The sequence below is a fragment of the Pholis gunnellus genome, assembly GCF_910591455.1.
Source record: "Pholis gunnellus genome assembly, chromosome: 20".
Classification (NCBI taxonomy): Eukaryota; Metazoa; Chordata; class Actinopteri; order Perciformes; family Pholidae; genus Pholis; species Pholis gunnellus.
This window is the reverse complement of record NC_136547.1, coordinates 1,021,473-1,041,494: the sequence shown is the minus strand read 5'-3', so window position 1 is coordinate 1,041,494 and position 20,022 is coordinate 1,021,473. Positions and strand designations below refer to the sequence as shown.

The 20,022-nt window shown below is 42.3% G+C and overlaps 1 protein-coding gene across 1 annotated transcript in view; it reads right to left on the bottom strand.

Moving 5' to 3' along the window:
- The window catches only part of arhgef4 (Rho guanine nucleotide exchange factor (GEF) 4), a gene marked incomplete at both ends in the record, with an annotated part of 76,779 nt that overhangs the window by 27,579 nt on the left and 29,178 nt on the right, over positions 1-20,022 (bottom strand). The window contains one exon of the mRNA XM_079181526.1: positions 12,244-12,395. Within this exon, the coding sequence (XP_079037652.1) occupies positions 12,244-12,395 (152 nt within the window). The remainder of the gene's footprint in view (positions 1-12,243; positions 12,396-20,022) is intronic.

Sequence of the window (20,022 nt, the reverse complement as noted above, 5' to 3'; positions counted from 1 at the left end):
GAGGAGAAACGGATTTAGTGGCGGAGTTACTGACAACATCTTTCTCAAGAAAGACATTTCAGGGAAAGCTGGACATGGTAAGAAATGGTCAGTCAAAGCCACAGCTGGCAGCCCTGACTCAGCCAGGAAAAGGCTACGCTAACCTGAGGACACCATAGCATTTGAAAACTTTTGGAGAGACTCGAGTGGATCTACAACTCAACGAACACTTTCACAGGGAAACATCTCCAGAACCGCGGCCCGACGTGCGGTTGTGGAGACTGTGCTCCCGGCCCCGCTGCGAACCTGCCGCAGTAGACTGGCGAAAACAACTGGGGAGGCTCGACTGTCATCACTGGCTCCATGAATCAACAAGGACTTCTTACTGGAACTGAAACGATGTTTTTTTACATAGTAACGTTACTACTGTTAATTTGTCTATCGTGTCGTTTTTATGAATAGTATTTGAATGGCTCGTGCTCTTGTGTGGTGGAATGTGTAGATCCGCTGCAGGTTTGCTGGATTGATGTGTCATAATGAGGTTATTAGGAGGTAATTCACCTGTAGTAGGACAGCACAGAAGGCCCAGGTATAAAATGCACGGCCCACCACTGCACTACACTTACATCTCACTTGTTTATAGTCCTGTTATCTGTTCGTTGTTTATAGTCCTGTTATCTATTCGTTTGTGCACTTTATTTTATATTTCACTTTATTTTATATTTCACTTTATTTTATATCTTACTCTATTTTATATCTCTCTGTAAATTTTAATATGTTTCTACTTGCACTGATTGTTGTTGATTGTTAAATGTTATGCACCTCCCGTCATGTCAAATTCCTTGTATGTTCAACATACCATGGCAATAAACGGTTCTGATTCTGATTCTGATCCATGGCTTGTTGTTGGGGAAGCAGTCTACTGTCCGGGATGGTATGGTGGTGTGTTCACAGAATGTATTGTATTCTGCGATGCAGTCCATCATGCTGTTGATGTCCTCCCCATGTGGTCCACATAGCACATCCCAGTCCGTGAACTCAAAGCAGTCTTTAGCCTCCTATGTCCACCTCCTCACAGTACTGGTGGTCACAGGCTGCCTCTGCACCAGAGGAACATACTTTGGGGTTAACAGGACCAAGTTGTGGTCGGACCTACCAAGGGGTGGGGGGGGGGCAGTAGCACTGTATGCATCCATGGCATTAGCATACAGTAGGTCCAGAGTTTTATTGTTCCGTGTGGGGCAGTTAACATACTGGTGAAAAGTTGGCAGAGCTTTATCCAGTGTGTCTCCAGTAATTGCCAAAAATGCACCAGGATGTTGATAGACACAGTGGAGTGGATGGTGTCCACTGCTGCCTCCGTGTCAGCTGATGGAGGAACGTACACAACAACAATGGCAGATGAGAATTCAATCTTCAAATAATAAGGACGCATCCCCATGGCTAGAAGTTCATTGTCCGGGCTGCAGAAACGTTCCTTCACACACACATGGTTGGGATTGCACCACCTCTCGTTCACATACATTGCAATCCCACCCACTTTTCTTCTTACCGCTCCGTACAACGTCTCTGTCCACCCGAACAGTCCTGAAGCCGGGTACGGTCACACTGTGGTGAGTGCAGCCATGTCTCGGTGAAACACATGATGCTGCATTCGCGGTACTCCCTCTGGGACTTTACAAGTGCACCAAGTGCATCCGTCTTATTGGCCAAGGACCTCACGTTCTCCATTAGAATCGCTGGTACCGAAGGTTTATACTTCCTCCTCTTCGCGTTCAGCTTAGCGTCAGCTCTGCAACCCCGACTAATTCTCCGCAGTTCCTCCGGGATTTCAGGCCTCGCAAGGGGCAGCAGCAGCGGTTCACTTAGCTGATCACGAAAGTAAATAATGAATTAATGAAATAAAAATTTTAATCTGATTAAAAGTCCTGGGATCACCAAGTTATTACGATTCATCCTGACTGTCTGAACCAAATCTCAGGACAATCTCTCCAATAGTTTGTGAGACATATCACTAAATAGCCACAACGTAGACCTCATGGGGTGCTGGATGAAAAGCCAAAGGACCACCACAGTCATCATTCATACTTGGGAAGATGGATGTCCAGATGTTTCAGTCTGGATGCATGTAGTGAACCTAAACACAACTTGCAAAATTGCTTCCATCAAATATGTGTTTCGAACCACCCATAGGAACCTTATTAATGGACACTATTAAAAGGGCACTCCACCAATCTTACACACAGGTCAGTTGCATCATCAAGGTCAGTTCCACTCTGTCGTATATTGGCCTTTGTGACTGTAGAAGACTTTTGTCGGCTCTGAGAAATTAACTCTGCATTACAGTTAGAACGAGGGTGCTGTCGTGTATTGATACAATGTTCATGTACTTTGTGTGTAATAAATTGTAAACTTTTTCTATTTGTGAACAAATAAATGGTAAATGGACTTTACTTGTATAGCGCTTTCCTAGTCTTTCCGACCAATTGTAATGATCGCAAAAGTCTGCCTTTGAGTACGGCATTTGTGAATGGTGAACCTAAGGGTTATTTTCCTTCACATATTTCAAAGTGTTGTATTCATGAATGTTATTAGTTGCCTAATGATTAACACAGGATACGAATAGGGTCTGTTATTGTTATTGTTATTATTTTAGTTGTCCTGGTTTGTATAAATTGTGACGGGACGGAAGTGACGCAAGAGGAGAAGGTGCGCGCCGACAGGGGAAGCCGTTGGTGTTTAGTGGACTCGGAGAGCACGATTTGCCGGTGACTGCTCAGCAATGGACCAGACAGGAACTTTCTGGGGATTACAAAGCGGGAGTCTGCACGGGGATTCGGCACGGAGTACCACCAACTAAACCGGCATAGTTTAAAGTAAAAAAACTCACTTAGCCCATTAACTGCCAAAATAAGGCGCTTTCAACATTGGTGCATAGTGTGCACTCCATGGAGTATCAAATATGGGTGTGGGACCCAGTAAAGAATGGTTTAAGGGCAGGCCCCTTTAAACGTCATCTTTAAGCTATGATAAAGGCTCTCATGGTGTAGAATGAAAAAAATCAATGAGAAGCTAACGTGAAAGTAGACTGAGACAGAGATACAGGAAAGGAAGTGTAAGAGACAGAGGACGAGGACGCAAACAAAGAGAATGACCAGAAGGAGACAGAGCCAGTGTTACTGATGAAGACACTGCAGTGGTCATATTTCACACCGCCTCGTACACTGCCAGGTTCACTGCATCAACATGGCCCATACTCTACAGAGACCATCCGTTATGGTGCTCAGCCCCTCATTCCTGCAGAGACAACAGATATCCTGCTGAACCACATCAGCCCACCACCCCTCCTCTCAGCAGGCCGGAGAGTCTGGATGTTTTTCACACACCGTCACTAGTGTTGTTAAAGACATTTCACTTTCCTTTCTGCTATCTGGCTTTTACTGTAGCTCCACTGATCCATCATGGCGATGAGGAAAACAGACGATATGGCTGTTGCTAGGCAACACACCCACATCATCTTGCCTCTCTGCTGCCCTTCTCTCTAGAATCCTCTTTGACTACATGACAGAACACAATCTTCTCATTAAATGTTGTGATAGTAGACAGCTGCTTACAGTTTGTTGTAAACGGGTCAAGTATCATGACAGTGCTCATAGAGCACAAGTGTCACTATCGTAAACAGCAATGGCTAATACACACACATACACACACACACTCACACAAGCAGCTGTGCCCCCTGATCCTAATGTGTGCAGCTGGGTGCGGGTCAGGTCTCCATAAACACATCAGTCCTGAATGTTACCTGTGAAAATAAAATGTTTTATTTCATGTACTCTATGCCACAACAATACAAATAGCTAGCTTTTATTGAGTCTTTGAAGTAATTTCACCTTGTCAGGCCAGTCATTGTATTAAAGTGAAACAATCTGAGAGGGAAAAGACACTCTGGTTGAACTTCTCACAGCTCACAGACTTACATCTTATGATGAGGGGTCCCAACTGGATATTGGTTCTTTTTCAGGGTCAAACCAAAGAGTTTGGGTTTAGTTCATATCCGAGTCATGTAAATTCAAGTGATGCCCTCAAAAAGCTCTGGGTCAACCTGTTGTCATTCTCAATGCGTCAAATACTGCAACAGAGGCACTCTTTAGTGTGTGTATGCGACGCACCGGGCTTGCCACCAACTACAGTACAAACACATGCGTCCTTATTACACGCTCAAAGCAATTGATGTCGTATAAAGTGCGAGATTGTTCACACGGGTGGGAAAGTGGTAGATGGGTCAAACACTGCTTGTGTCCTGTACCAAACTAGAAGTAAACGTTAACTTGTGTGTCACACTCACTAGTCATGTGGTGTAGTGGTTAGCACTGTCGTCACAACAAGTAATTGATGATTAATTGAGTAGTCACACAATCATGTGACTGTCCCAAATAGTTTGCTGATAAAAACACTATTTAGATGTCTAGGGACTATACAAAGAAGGCTAATTCTTTTTGAGATGGTTTAGTCTTAAAAATCTCTTCGTCATTGTAGAGGTTGGTTTATGGCTTTTTTACACTCGTTGTCTTTTTGATTCCTCAGTTTATTTTGTTTGTACGCCCTCTGATGTTTCAGAGAATATTGCAGCACACAGCCCATAGAGTATAAACGCCTCCGTCCATGCTCGGAACTTGCGCACTGTCTGCGGAGGCTCGTGCTATAGCGCCATGCACGAGTATCAACAAAGCTTTAGTCAGGCCACACTCGTAAACCTAGTTGTTGCCTAAACCTAACCTCCTTAGAAGACAGAATTTTTTTTTAACGTAGAACGTCATAGCTTAAAGTACAGGAGCATTGACTAAGGTGCGGTAATATTATTCTAACATGTTGGGGGGACAATGTGTTGACAGGGTAGGGGTAAAGAGCGACACAATACGTAGCACAGTGGTGTTTCCCCTGCAGTCAATTACCAAAGGAAAGAAAGTAAATTTATACATTTTCATCAGTGTTTTAAAACTGAACTAAGTGATTTCTTAACACTAAGTGAGTCCAAAACAAAGACACAGAAACACAGTTGTGAGATAGCATTAGCTTATCTGCTGAATGTTACAGTTGCACAGAGTAACATGAACATATTTCAGGCCATCTATTGAATCTTAATTCAATATTCACTTTTCTCTACCAGCTTAGGCTTCAGTTTTGGCTAAAGGCCCCCCAACATTTGTTTTTTAATGATCACGTAATTTTGTACCAAGGCTACAGAACATACAAATTGCCTCTTTATTTCACATTTAAGAAGCTGCATCTTATCATCCAATAAAAAGGGTTGACCTGGAGCAAAGACAATTTTAAGAGAGGTGGGCGATTGATATTGTTTTGGATTTTAACGTGACTGCTTCTTGTTCTCCAGTAATACCATCTCCAGTGACATTACTACTGTATACTGAACATGTGGAGCATTACGACAGGTGTGAGAGAGAAGAGAGGGAAAGACGAGTCACGTAGTAGAAATCAATGTTTTATCTACCAAGTGTTAAAGCAGCCCACTGTGAGAACACCTGGAGACTAGCCCCACAACAATGTTAGAGCCCTCATTTAGCTAAACTGTCAGACCTGTTGCTACATTACCTACATGTAATCTTGGAAAATTCATTGACAACAACAAATACCTGTGTCAGAGGTGTGAGGTTTTAGTGAATGTTACAAGAAAATAAAGAACACTGGGACACTAGATCAAGAATTCTCAGTGGCTAGTGTAAAGTAGCAAGTACAACAGCAAGTATAACAAGTAGTACTGCAATACTGTAAAACCTCAAGAGGAAAGATAGTACACAAATGAATGAATGCCAGTTGATAATTAAATATGGGAGGGGGGGTACTATGGTGACTAAAATGGTAAATGCAGTCATGTCATAACAAGTTGATATTTTAAATATATTATATTAATATCATATTATAATATATGGCATTAAATTAGTGATCATTTCAAACCAACCCTGTCTATTCAGTTTTGTTGAAACTGCCAAGTCGTGTGTTTATGGTTATGGTAAGGTTGGCAATATTCTGTATTTCTCAGTCTATTACTGTCAGTCAACAAATTCCATGTGCAGAACCTACAACAATGTATGACTAAAAGTATTGTGTGTATATCAAAGTTCAACATTCTTCCTGCTGCTTAAAATAGTCCCCAACAAATGTACTATTTCCTGCAGTTTGAGTGACGTTAGTTTAAAACTACATTGTCCAGCTGTTTAAGGAAATTGCTGAGCTTTATTCTTAAATGAAACTATATCTTTATGAGAGGTTTTTATATATTTACGTAACTAGTAGGAACCAATGGGTTTGGGCATAGGAGCCACAGACAGGGTAGGGAAGTCAGACAGTATTGTTGATTCATGGAATTTTTTGAGAAATAGTAAAAGATAGACTAGAGACTGAACACAGAGACCGGACAAATCAAACCATCTGCATTAATACTTATTAATAGAGGTATGAGAAGAAAAAAAAGTGATGAACACACCCTGTACAGGGTCCATCTCTCATATACAGCAAACCCTCTCGTTTACATGTTCATGTTTCTGATGACACACAATTCATCCATTCTCACACAAAATGATCTTCCTTCTCCTCCGGGTTGTACCTGTGTTCTGCTTCTGCCATGTTGGACACCCATCAATCCCAGCAGCCCCGCTCTGTCCTCCTCTGCTCCTCGGTCCCTCTCTGTATTAGTTTATCTGGTCTTTTCTTCCATCCAGAATGGATGTGTGTGTATGTGTGTGTGTTTGTGTGAGAGGGTGTTGGTCTGTGTGTGTGTTCTACTGGAAGGCCAGCAGGAACATCAGCACCACATTGATGATGATGAGCAGCATCATGATGAGGAATACCACCACCTTCTGTGTCTCTGGGGGGAGGTTGCAGCGCAGCATGGTGCTAAAGAATCCCAACCTCTGCCTGCTCCACCTCCCTGAGCCGCTGCCGCGAGCCATTAGTCCTGTGGCTTCCTCCTCTTCCTCCTCCTCAGCACCGCTGCCCCTCCCCCGTCGTCTCTCCCTCAGCGCCGAGCCTCCACACCACACCGCGTCACCTTGTCCTCCTGCTCGACTATCTCCGTCGTCGTCCTCTGGTGCCGCTCTCCTCCTCCGCTCTGCTCCGGCGGTCGCCTTCTCTGCTTCTCCTGCCACCTTGCCGATGCCCAGCGTCGCCCCGGCCTGCCAGTGGAGGCTGGGTCAGCGTGTGTGTGAATCTGCACGCAGTGAAGCTACTTGTGTGTTAGCCTACGTGCTGAGCACCCCAGCCCCCCTCCCCAACACCCCTGTCCTCCTTTACTCCCTTTCTCCTCTTTTAGGAACAGGCACCTGCCCTCTCTTTCTACCTTCTATTGCCTCCTCTTCTCTATCTCTCGGTCGGCTGTCAGGATAAAAGACGGAGGACAGGATGCTGCATCTCTCTGGCTCGTGCTCATGCCAGCTCGTCTTTCCCTCCCTCTCCTTTTTATCCGTCCGTCCCTTTGTTTTTCCGGCTCGTTCTTCTCTCTCTCGCCTACATTTACTCAGATGTTTCTACCTCTTAATCCAACTGGCCATTTGTTCTTTCTCTGGTTCTTTTGTCCTCTTCTATCCTCCGTCTCAGCCCACGTTTTCTCTCCGTTAAGAATTCCTGCTAAAATGGAGCTCGGTGCTCTGCCTGGAGCTGTGTGGCCTCAGCCATCCATCTAACAACCAGGAGCACCCTCTTTTCTTTTTTCCCCTTCCTTTCCTTTCTTTTCTGTGTGCCCACCCTTGCCTAGCTGGCAGCCAATCAGGATGCAGAGTGTGTTCAACGTATCCTGGATACCAGAGTAGTTGAGGCAGGGCCCTAGCAACCCCTGTGTGGGTGGGGGGTGGGGTGTTAGGATGCGAGGGACAGAGGGAGGGGTACGGTGGAGGCCATGCAGAATAATGGATGGATCTCAAGGGAAATAGTGTGTATATGTCTTTTTGTATGCAAACATATGCAGTGGTTTAAGGTTGAGTGCTATTTGCTGCATTCACATATACCGTACATTTTAACTGATCTAGCAAATAACAGATTGATATCAAATTTGATCGCAGACACAAAAGAAAGAAACAAATAAATATGAATTACAGAAACAGGTATAGATAAGAGAGGCTTTATTTGCATCCATCTGTGTACAGTGCAGTACAGTACATACAAACAATGTGCTGCAGCAGAAGGTAGTGGTTCAGTGCCCAGGAGGTGAACCGGCACCTCTGCAGCCACACTCCGTACCATGGTCCGTGGAGCAGAGAGAGGTCCCAATGATGGACTCATACGGTGGAGGCATTGAAGACACTGTTGTGCCTTCTTGGTGAGGGGGGTGCAGTTGCATGACCAGTTGAGGTCATCAGCAATCTGCACACCAATAAACCTGCTACTCCTGACTTGCTCCATCTGTTCATGAGAAGAGGGAGGTGGGCAGCGTGGGCCTTCCTGAGGCCATCTCTGTCTTGTCATCGAAGGTTGAGAGACAGGTTGTTATCTTGACACCAGAGAGCCAGCCATTCCACCTCGCCTCTGTCTCATAGTTGCTGATGAGGTCCACTCGTGTTGTTTTATCTATGAATAATGAATAATATGATGACTGGAGTCATATTTGGCGGAGCAGTCATTGGTCATCGGGGTGTGTGCAGTCTTTCTGGTGGGTGTGTCATTCACGGCTTTGATGTGTGCATAGTAATCATTAATTGCCTCCGGTAGGAAGGCATCGCTGTCACAGCTGTGTGGGGCGGCCTTGTAGTTAGTAATGGACACATGTTATTTGCGTCCGTGAGTTGATTTTCCATGCATAAATGCCCTTTGCTACCCTGATATACCTGGACAGTTTCTTCCTACTGAGGATAACAAATGTAAAAACACAAATATTGTTCCATTTAGAAAAAAAGTTTCAGTCCTCTGGCCACTGTAGTTTTTGTCAAATGCTACTCAAACAGGAGGAAGTAGTTGGGTACTATTTTCTTTTTAATACACATAGTGTGAAAAATACTTGTAGTTCTTGCAGATGTTCTCTATGTCTCTGGGGTGCAGCTGCAAAATCTGGTCTTCCTTTATCCAGTGATGTGACAGTGACGTCGTTGGAGGCACTGAAGAACTACAGAGTACTACTTCAGGTGCAGTAGCTGTGGAGCGCGATGCCATTGAAAAATGTCCTTATTTTTTCACGTGTTTTTGCAAACTAGTAACGTATCAAACAGAAAAAATTGTGTAAGATGTGAAAATGTGTGTAGAGCCACCATATTTTCACATCTTAGTTGGGGTAATAGTTAGGGTGAACTGATTGGACATCGACACAAACGTTCGAAAACGTTCCCTTTGTAGGAAAGGTTGCGTTAGTAAGTGATCTATTTGCAGTGCGGACATTTGGAACAATTGTTCCAAGAAAAAAACTGTTAAACTTCTTTTTAAAATGTTAAAAGAATGTAAACTTATCGTTTTTCTTTTCTTTTCTTTTTTCTTTTACAACAAATTGAGTTCTTTGGCCCAGAGGAATAAGATACATGAGGCCTGTTTGGACACCCGCATACTAATTTTAATTAATATAATTATTGTTGGTCAGGGTCTTTGTTGAAAGCATGTGAAGCATATCCTTTGATGATAGATCATGTTGCATTTCAATAAACATTTCCCATGCTGACCCACAGGATGGCAGCAAAGCACCGGTCTGTTTGAAAACTGGTTGATTTGCAGCGTTGCCTGGATACCCATTTTGATTGGCTGTCGATCTGTCACTATCAACCAACCCAACAGAATAGACCAAATGCAGCTGAAAGAGGGAGAAGAATAACTGATTTCACATCTGGATCCAGTGACAGACTACTACACCACAAGGCAGACAGAATAAATGGTTTTAAAATCACCAAATCAAGACCGGACTGGTTATTTTCATTCCGTCTAATGTGAAGACTGAAATGAATGTCAAAATGAATCAGTGGGAACAACATTATTATTACATTACAAACAGGTGCCTGCTGTTACTGGTCACTACAAGCAACTCTTTCCAAACTACCTGCAGTGATTGATGATGTAAAAACATAAAAGGGTTTGCTTTCTCGACTCAATTTAATTGCATTTATTCAGTTTTAATGGGGACGGTTTGGGTATGCCTTTTTTATGTTCAACAGTTTTCTTCTATCCAACAATATCACTAATGCAGTGATATTCTAGTAATTTGTTTGTATTAATTGCATTACATTCTTGAATATATTTAAAATGAACTTAAAATGTTAAAATTGAAGCTAGAATCAGTGCAACAACTTACATTTCCCCATTTAACAGTAGGTTTTTCAAACTGAATTAGTGTGCAAGAAAATAAAAAATCCTACATATAGAATAATGACTGATCAAAGACAAGATGTGCAAGATGTGCAAGTTACTGAGTGCTTTCTCTGCATAGATCACATTCCTATCCATAGGCAAATTCCTATTCCTACATGTAAATGGCTTTCTGACATATTCATTTGTAAATAGAATTAACTTAATTTCTGTGCAAACAACGTATATTTCTGTGCTTTCACAGGGACAGATGCAGCTTTTACAAAGTGACTTTGCTGGGCATGACAGTATTCCAATTTATTTTTTAAAAACTCAAGGTGCTTGTTCACATGATCGGGGTGGGTTTCCAAGTGTCTTTTCAATTTAGTGGTAAGTTGGGCTTCATACTGTCTGCCGCCAGTATTTTAGGACACACAACACACTGGGGTCTCTCTTCTTGGCCGACCATAGTGCTTGTAAAGCCCAGGGACAGATACGCCTCGTTATATTTTCTTGCTTTTACCTTTTTTTGTGCCGTTGTTGTGGTGGTCGCGTCGCTTGTTACAGCTGTAACAGATTGCCATCTGATTTGCACTTTATATCAGTCACAAATCTGTCCATCTTGGTACATCGCTTCCTTCCTATCTCTTATCTTTTTTTCTTTCTCTTTGTGTCGCTCCGTGTCTGTCTCGCTCTCTTTGTGTCGCTGTGTGTGTGTGTGTGTCTCTCTCTCTCTCTCTCTGGTTTTGCCGCTAGTCGGTCTGCAACATGAGCCGCTCTGGCGGGCACGGTTGGAACACAGCGCATGTCACGTTGGTTCCGCTTGATTAATTTATATTTTATTTGTATTTCTTAGGTGCAACCATATGATATAGTGCCCTATCTTTACAAGTTGTTTGCAATTGTATTTGTTATAATTTTATTTTAGATTGTTTTAACGGTGTGTGCGGGTTGCTGATGAAGCCGTGCCCCCCCCCCCCCCCCGTGTAGTTCCACTGCGCCCCCCAGTTTGGGAACCACTGCTCTATTTGATGTTGGATTTCTACAACCGATGATGATCACTTCATCATCGTCAGTGGCCTCTCGTCTGAGCTCCAGGGGTTCGAACTACTGGTTTGATTGTTTATGACATGTTAGAGGTGGTGAAGTTAACATTCATGTGGACAATAACATAAGCCACACAATGGTGAAAATTATACCTGATCAGAAGTGATTTTGTTTTATAGGGTCGATTTTCTTTTGAAATATTATGACTTTATTCTTACTGTTTTTTCAAAATATTATTTTTCAAACAGATATATGGGAAATGTTTTGAATGTGCAGAGAATTTTTTAAAGAGCAGAAATATTGTTGAAACACAATTTATAAATCAATTCAAATGAATCATTATTGAGGTAAAAAGGTTCCACATGCACATTTAAAGAGGTTAGAGACACAAAAGAGGAGGGAAGCGTAAATCATGACTACATGTAAGTTGACTCAGAGAGATAATATTAATTGAGAATTTTGAGATAACATTAATTGAGAAGAGTTGATAGAGTTGAGGAGTAGAACTATCTGAAAGCATTACTGAATGCCTGTGAGCCTTATTGCATTATGTTCCATTATATTTTTTTATTTTCAATTGTCAATTGTACCATAATGCAGGAAATAAGTGTGTGAAGTGACACTCAAAATCTCCTGGTTGAAGATCCCAGACCTGGTTTATGTGAATCTGCACCAAACCAGTTTTGTATCTAAACCATATCACAGCTCAAACCTAAACAATAACACATTTCGAGGTGCTCTTAAAAACATTAAACATGGCAGCAGAAACCAAAAAGCCAATATCGCATGCGCAAATATAGAATCATTTGAAATATGATACATTCACGTAATAATTCTGCATGAAGTTGCTTTCGAAATCTTCGATCGAAAAGAACTTCTTCTGGGCCAATCACGGTGCTTCTAACCATAACCCTGGTGAAATTTAGACCACACCTCCATGCTGCCTACCTCATTGATGGCCAGCTGCTCTCCTCCGCCTCCTCCCGGGTGTCCAAAACGATGTCCAGAGCTGCGAAACTCTTCATACAGCAGATCCTCTTCACTGCCGAGCTCGTCCCCAAGGCCTGCCTTCTCTGATGCCCCGTCAGGGACAACCACCGCTGAGACAGGGACAAAAACATCAGACAGTGTGGTTAACACACGTGTTGAGTTTTTGACCCAGCCTGAAACTGTGGGTGTTTAACCAATTCTTCATAAGCAGGTCGGGGTTCAATGCCATACACACACATACATAAAGTATATTCACAAATCAGTGGCGGGCCGTCAGGGCCTGCAAAGCCTTCTCTGCTGGCCTAAACAGAATCACAAAGTTATAGCTATTTTATAATTTAATAATTTTTCTTAAATACACTACATGTATCATCATTTTTCCTGTATACCAACAGCTGCACCTCCAGTCACCAGTCCGTCAAGCTCCTTAAGTTTGCAGATGACACCACCCTCATTGGACTCATCTCTGGCGGAGATGAGTCTGCCGACAGGTGGGAGATTGAACATCTGGTGACCTGGTGCGGCCTGAACAACCTAGAGCTCAATGCTCTAAAGACAGTGGAGATGGTTGTGGATTTCAGGAAGAACGCAGCCCCACCAGCCCCCATCACTGTGTGTGACTCCCCCGTCGACTCTGTGGAGTCTTTCCGCTTCCTGGGCTCCATAATATCCCAGGACCTCCAGTGCAGGCTGCAGCGCATCATTCGCTCTGCTGAGAGGGTGATTGGCTGCAATCTGCCGTCCCTCCAGGTCTTGTTCGCTTCAAGGACCCTGAAGCGAGCTAGGAAGATTGTAGCCGACCCCTCTCACCCTGGACACAAACTGTTCATGCCCCTTCCATCTGGCAGGAGGCTGAGGTCCATCAGGACCAAGACCTCACGCCACATGAACAGCTTCTTCCCGTCTGCAGTCGGGCTCATTAACAGAGCCCGGGTCCCCCACTGACTCTGTCAACCCCAGGATAATTCCTTCTGGCCACTCCCCTGCACATCTATTTAAACTTCACATCTATTTAAACACACCCGATACTTTTAACGTTTCACTTACACTCACTTGTCTTACAGTCCTGTATCTGTTTTGTTTTGTTGCGCACTTTATTTTATATATTATATTTTATTGTAAATTTCATAACTTGCACTGTGTTGACTGTTGTTGATTGTTTTAATGTTTTGTTTATTGTTAAATGTTACGCACCACCCGCCACGTCAAATTCCTTGTTGGTGCAAACTTCCATGGCAATAAACGGTTCTGATTCTGATCTGATTCTGTTTCTGATAAAAATATTTTTCCCATTATCTTATTTTCTCATTGCACAGCGACTGTGTTCCTCAGTTGCTCTGCTTCCAGTGCAGCTTGCTTTAAGTAGAGCTTTTATCCAATCAGATTTCACCTCTGTGTCTCTAGGTAAGAATAGAGGCCCCAGGCCTGCAGACTCACCAGTGCCTCCATGTGCAGTTGAAGTGAATGGGCACAATATTGTTGATTGTCATAGTCTTCAACCAATCAGATCTTTAGTTTAACATTCTGTGACACGCCAGAGCGGTTTGCAGGCCTATAGCTACGTCAGCATTACTGCAGCTCTGAGATTCAGCGTGTGCTGTGATTGGTCAGTGGGCGAGCACGTGACTGTCGTGAAACGAAACTTACAGCAGAGGCTTAGTAGAGTCTTAAGAGTTCATATTGAAAGATATGAATGAAATTATGATATTCTTGGCATTTTGCTTGGTGTAGATTCTTTTTTTTTTTTTACCTAGCTTTGTTTTTTATCAATTAATGGCTGAAGGAGGATAAACGTATTTGTGAGTTGGGATTTAACCGTGGGATTAAACTCTTTGTTAACAAAGAAAAGCGGATGTGATCAGCATTTGGTAAGTCAACTGGTTCGTTTTTTACATCTAATATCTGAATGGCCCTTGAGTGTGTAGCAGAATGTGTGTTGCTGCTGTTGTTTTGCCGTTAAGCTAGTTAGCCTAGCCTCCTGGAACACTTGCGGACTCAGCTGTTTTGGTTCCGGTTCAGAGGTCACACAGACCGCTGCCTCCTACGTGAGCGCAGAAAACATTATATTTCCTACAATTTAAGCTTCTGTATTTTATAAAATGCACTAGTATTATTCAAATGTATTGTTCGGTTTGTAAGCCTCGTACGAACAGTTTAATACAAAAACGTAATGTTATACAGTTACAGCCCAAGAAACAAATAATAACCCTAGCTGTGGCGCCATCATGTGGTTATAAGGTGGTATTTCAGCAGTGAAGGCCCAGGTATAAAATGCACGGCCCGCCACTGTCACAAATACATAATTCAGTACTAACTGTATGGTTGAAGACAAGAACAGCCTGTCTTTTTAAGAGTCCCAATAACATGGGACAGTAACTGACAGAGGCAATAATGTGTCGGTGGGACAAAATTCTCTGGGTTGAAAAAAAAAATCATGATAATCATAAACTTTATCCATAGCTGCAGAGTCCTTAGCATCCAATATGACAAAAAAAACAACACAATTTTAAGCCATGTATCAAAGTGTGGAGTTTGTGCTTTTCCCTATTTTTTATGATGTGACTTGAATCCCTGAGAGTTTGAGCTGGTCAGAATTACTTTTGATATTTAAAACAATAAATAATTAGTGCTGGGCAACGATTAACATTTTTAATCGCGATTAATCGCATGATTTTTTTTATTGTTATGCGCAAAATTCAATAATGAATTCAAAAGTAGTGTATTGCGCACTTTTATTTTAAAAGTACTGCTATATGAACAAAAGTGCAATAACATTTGGTTTGCAAACACTTTACACAAATAAGTTTCTTTTTAACAGCAGTATTCCCTTTACACAGTAGCAGTTATAATACAGTTATAATGATTCTGATGAAAGATATTCAGCCGGTGTTCACAACTTTATCTTCATGTGTGTAATAGATGCAATTTGAAATATACTTCTTGAAAACTGCAAACCTATCTACGTCATGTTTTTTTCTTTTTTTTAATGTTTGTTAAATTCTCAGTAGCGATAACTAAAGGATATGCTTATTATACATATTCCAAACAAAAACACTTTAAAAACTGTAAAAAATAATTTAAATGAATCATTTCTTTTTTTGGTATTTTGGTCAGACACATATGCAACGCTGATTACCTTAATATGTGTGGTATTTGTTATAAATGTACGTTGGTCCATAGAGGGTGGATAATAAGCTGTATAAGCTATAGATATAATGATTGGTAGCTGTAGAGGGGGCTTTTAAATGGAATCATAAATATCATTATCATTATGACCTCAAACAGAGACAGGCAGACTCTGATCTATGGCTGTGTCCTTACTCTCATTGGCTGTCAGGACAATCAGCTGGGAGACAGACACAGTGACAGTGCAGCTGAGCACTGGGTAGGGGTAGACACGCAGTCACTGCATGTTACTGTGCTGTGAAATAACCAGAGCGAAGAAACCAAGAACTCAGCCTGTGACATCATCCCATCTTCTGACAACCTCTCTGCAGCAAGACAGTGCTTCTTAAGATTCTTAATAGGAACTATTCCTAAATAGTTTAAAAAGTGCGAAAACAGCTTTTTTCTGAAATATTGTCTTTCTATTGAACAGACATCATTAATCAGAAAAAAACCTCAGTGGATCAGCAACCTCCCTCATTGAAATGCCAAGGGTGACAGACAGGATGGTAGCCATTGTTTTGCATGGCTTTTGGCCATTTGGTAAACTAAATAAGAATGGGTATGATGTAGACTGACTGAGTCAGGTTGGCTCATGCAATGAATGACAACAGATAATCAACAAATGTTATTTGAATTCCTTACAACCAATCTGAAGCTGTTTTTCCTATTCAAATGATTACAAACCACAGTTGCAACGTTATAGCTCGAGATTTCATATGTTCATATATCCTGAATATATTATTCCATTCTGTGAGGTTTGAACAAAGGAGGCTTTGTGTTTCCTCCCATCACAGAAACATCCTCTCAAGTGTTTGTGGCTACCTGGCTGATGAGCTAAAAATACACATGCTGTCACACCTCATCATAAGTGTCACCATTGGCTGCCTCGCCAACAGCTGTTGCCATGGAGGACGTATCTGTTGTGACAAATCACCGTGGAGACGGAGATAGGAATGGAAGAGAATATAGAGCTATGAAAGAACGCACAATAAGATGCAGTTGGGCAACAGTAAGGATATTTTACTGAAGGTGTAGGTGACTATCGGCAACTTAAAATGAGTTACAGAGAGGCTGAGTAGGGGAGACCAACCTGCAGACGCGCTGGCAGACAATTATTCACGGATCCAGTGGCTGAGTTTTGTGGTGGATAACAAACATTCATAAACGTTCAAAATACTTTCTCCTCCTTCTCAACAGCGATCAACAGCATCAAATAATAATAGTGATAATAGTAGTGTAAATAGCGTAAATAGTGTAAATAGCGGTCAGAAAAAAATAAAACTCCCTCTCTCACCCCGTCTCCTTCCATTCATCCAACTAAACTACGGAACAGCATATATCCCCATTGCTATCCTCAACACCAGGTGACTCAATTACCGGAAGTGACAAAAAAGGGTGTACAAAATGGCACAGGCCATACCTGGCTCCTAAGAAGGTATTGACCTCGAACAGCAGCATCTTACACATCACATAACCCTATGTACTGTAACATTATCATCACTGCCTTCATCGCGGCCGTGGAGGTTTCAGGTTGTGCCCTTGTGGGGGCAGTGTAGGACACCCTGACCGGTGGTGTGTGATGCTGTGTAGAGAGATGGAGGTGCTCCAGGTATCGACTGGCCTTTATTCATGTGCAGAGAGTCTATAGCAGCATGGAGGGGTGAACGCCACATGAATTCTCCAACAAGGCACTGCTCTGCATGCCAACTCAAACAGCAATTGCATTATGGCATAACTCTTTCTACATTACCAATACAACGATAAACGTGCAACATTGCCCTACAGTACAACAACGACACAGTCATGGCATGCTTTTTTCCCCTATTGACCAACTACAGCCCTCCCTTCATCAGTGTACATGCATTGTTATGAACACTGATGCCTTCTTGTTCCCTCCTAGTAGAATGCACACAGCAGACAGACATGGCAGCTTCGTCATAGGCCCAGAGACCAGAGTATACTGGTTGGTTCCAGGTTTCCTGTGTGTCAATTTGATCAATTGGATGAACTCATGTGTTGCTGCTGCTTCACCTCAGCAGATGTAGGTGATAGTGAAGGTCTTATAGCTCGGTTTGGATACACGGCTCCACTAGAACAGCCGATGCTGCAAAACCTGCCAGTGTCCATATTGTACTTTACTGTACTTTTGTAGAGCAAAATACCTAAAATATTGCAATTAGTCAAATAAGCGACTGACATGCAGTGCCCTCATGGATCAGGGGTTTGAAGCAGTTGCAGTGTTGAATCAATAATGAATAAAACGATACACAATATCTGATATTTTGATATAAGAGTTATTGTCAGAGGAAATAACACAGTTTAACGGTTTTCTTGATTATTAATCAAGTAATCATTTATAATGGCTGAATGGGAATAGGCTGTACAGAATGTGGGCTACAGAGAAAGAGAGAGACAAAGAGACAGATACAGAGACACAGAGACAGACAGAGAGAAAGACAGAGACAGAGACAGGGAGAGAGACAGAGGGAAAGACAGAGACAGAGACAGGGAGAGAGACAGAGAGAGCTGTGCAAGGAAGACAGCTGCACCACCTAACAAAATGCACCAAACTTCAGCCAGTTTGAACTAAAAATGTCCCTAAATTGAAAAACAAACCTACTAAATGTGAGCACATGAGCAACATGAACAAAATGTTGGGAGAGCACACTGAGAGCTGCAGTCTAGCAGCAGAGTACGTCTTTACCTGACACACTTTGAGCAACAGTCAATGACTTGTTCTATCGTCATATATATTTGAGATATACTAATCTGAGATTAACTGTTGCTTTCCGTACTGTTGGAGCCATATTACGAGCTTTGGGATTTTGATGAAGAGAGAGAGTAAAAGTTTTCCAAGCATTGCATTTCAAAAATAATTCTGAATCCTTTGTAAGATAAGTTTGACATCTTCTGGAAAACAACCAGAGTTTATGGCTTAATAAATGACCTTTCAGTTATTTTGAGCAAACTATATTTCTGTGCATGCTTTATGAAAGGTGTATGTTGGCAACTCCCCACCTTACCTTTTTTTCTTTAGGTTTGTTTGGATTAGCCACTCAACACAGAGAGAGGTGAAAATATAATTTTCATGTGATTTATTCAGTAAAGCCCTGCCATGAGGATGAGACAACTAAACAATATACTATGGGATGTAACAGTGATAATAGAAGGCTCCGCCTCTGCTCTGCTATCATCCTCAGAGAACAAACGCAATCAGCGTCATCTGTTGAACAGCAGCAGCTTCATACAGGCCACCAGGTCATCACAGTTTACTGTTTGCCTCTCGCTTGGCTAATCAGCTTGTCCTTGAGAAATACAGTATGTGTGTGTTCAGACAGAGGCTGATAGGATCACAGAACAGAACACTGATTTATATCAGTTGTGTGACTTTCTACATAACAATAGTTTATTTGAGGATTTTGAAATTCGTTTTATGTGGGAGTTAAAGGACTCATCCTGATCAAAGATAACATGGAGATTCTTTATGGTGCAGGGCAATGCCATCTAGAGAAACTATATCATTAGAAAATTGATTTCGGAGGTGTTCCTAGTAGAATAACTTCAGTTCAGTTTTTCTGAGTTTAACATCAGGTAGTTGCAGGTCATCAAGGTTTTTATGTCCTAATGCTTGAAGTTTAGCGAGTTGGTCGATTGACAACATTTGGTATCATCTGAGAGAGAGAGATACAGAGATACAGAGACCGAGAGACGGGGACAGAGACAAAGACAGAAACAGGCAGAGAGCGAGAGAGACAGAGACAGGGACAAAGATAGAGAGAGAGACAAAGTGGAGACAGAGCTGAACTTCCTTATTATCAGGCTGCTCTAATAAGTCTCTTAAATCTCTCCAGTTGATCCAGAATGCTGCAGCATGTGTACTAACAAAAACTAAGAAAAGAGATCATATTACTCCTGTATCAGCTTCTCTGCACTGGCTCCCTGTAAAATCTAGAGTAGAATTTAAAATCCTTCTCCTCACCTACAAAGCCCTAATTGGTCAGACACCATCATATCTTAAAGAGCTTATAGTACCATATTACCCCACTAGAGAGCTGCGCTCCCTAAATTCAGGGTTACTTGTCACTAGAGTCTTAAAAAGTAGGATGGGAGCCTTCAGCTATCAAGCTCCTCTTCTGTGGAACCAGCTTCCAGTTTCAGGGGGCAGACACACTCATCACTTAGGTAGTGTAGGCTTAAGACTTTCCGCTTTGATAACGCTTATAGTTAGGGCTGGTTCAGGTTTATAGTTAGGGCTGGTTCAGGTTTATAGTTAGGGCTGGTTCAGGTTTGTACTTAGGGCTGCCTCAGGTTTATAGTTAGGGCTGGCTCAAGTTTATAGTTAGGGCTGGTTCAGGTTTATAGCTAGGGCTGGCTCAGGTTTATAGTTAGGGCTGGCTCGGGTTTATAGTTAGGGCTGGCTCAGGTTTGTAGTTAGGGCTGGCTCAGGTTTATAGTTAGGGCTGGTTCAGGTTTATAGTTAGGGCTGGCTCAGGTTTATAGTTAGGGCTGGCTCAGGTTTATAGTTAGGGCTGGCTCAGGTTTATAGTTAGGGCTGGCTCAGGTTTATAG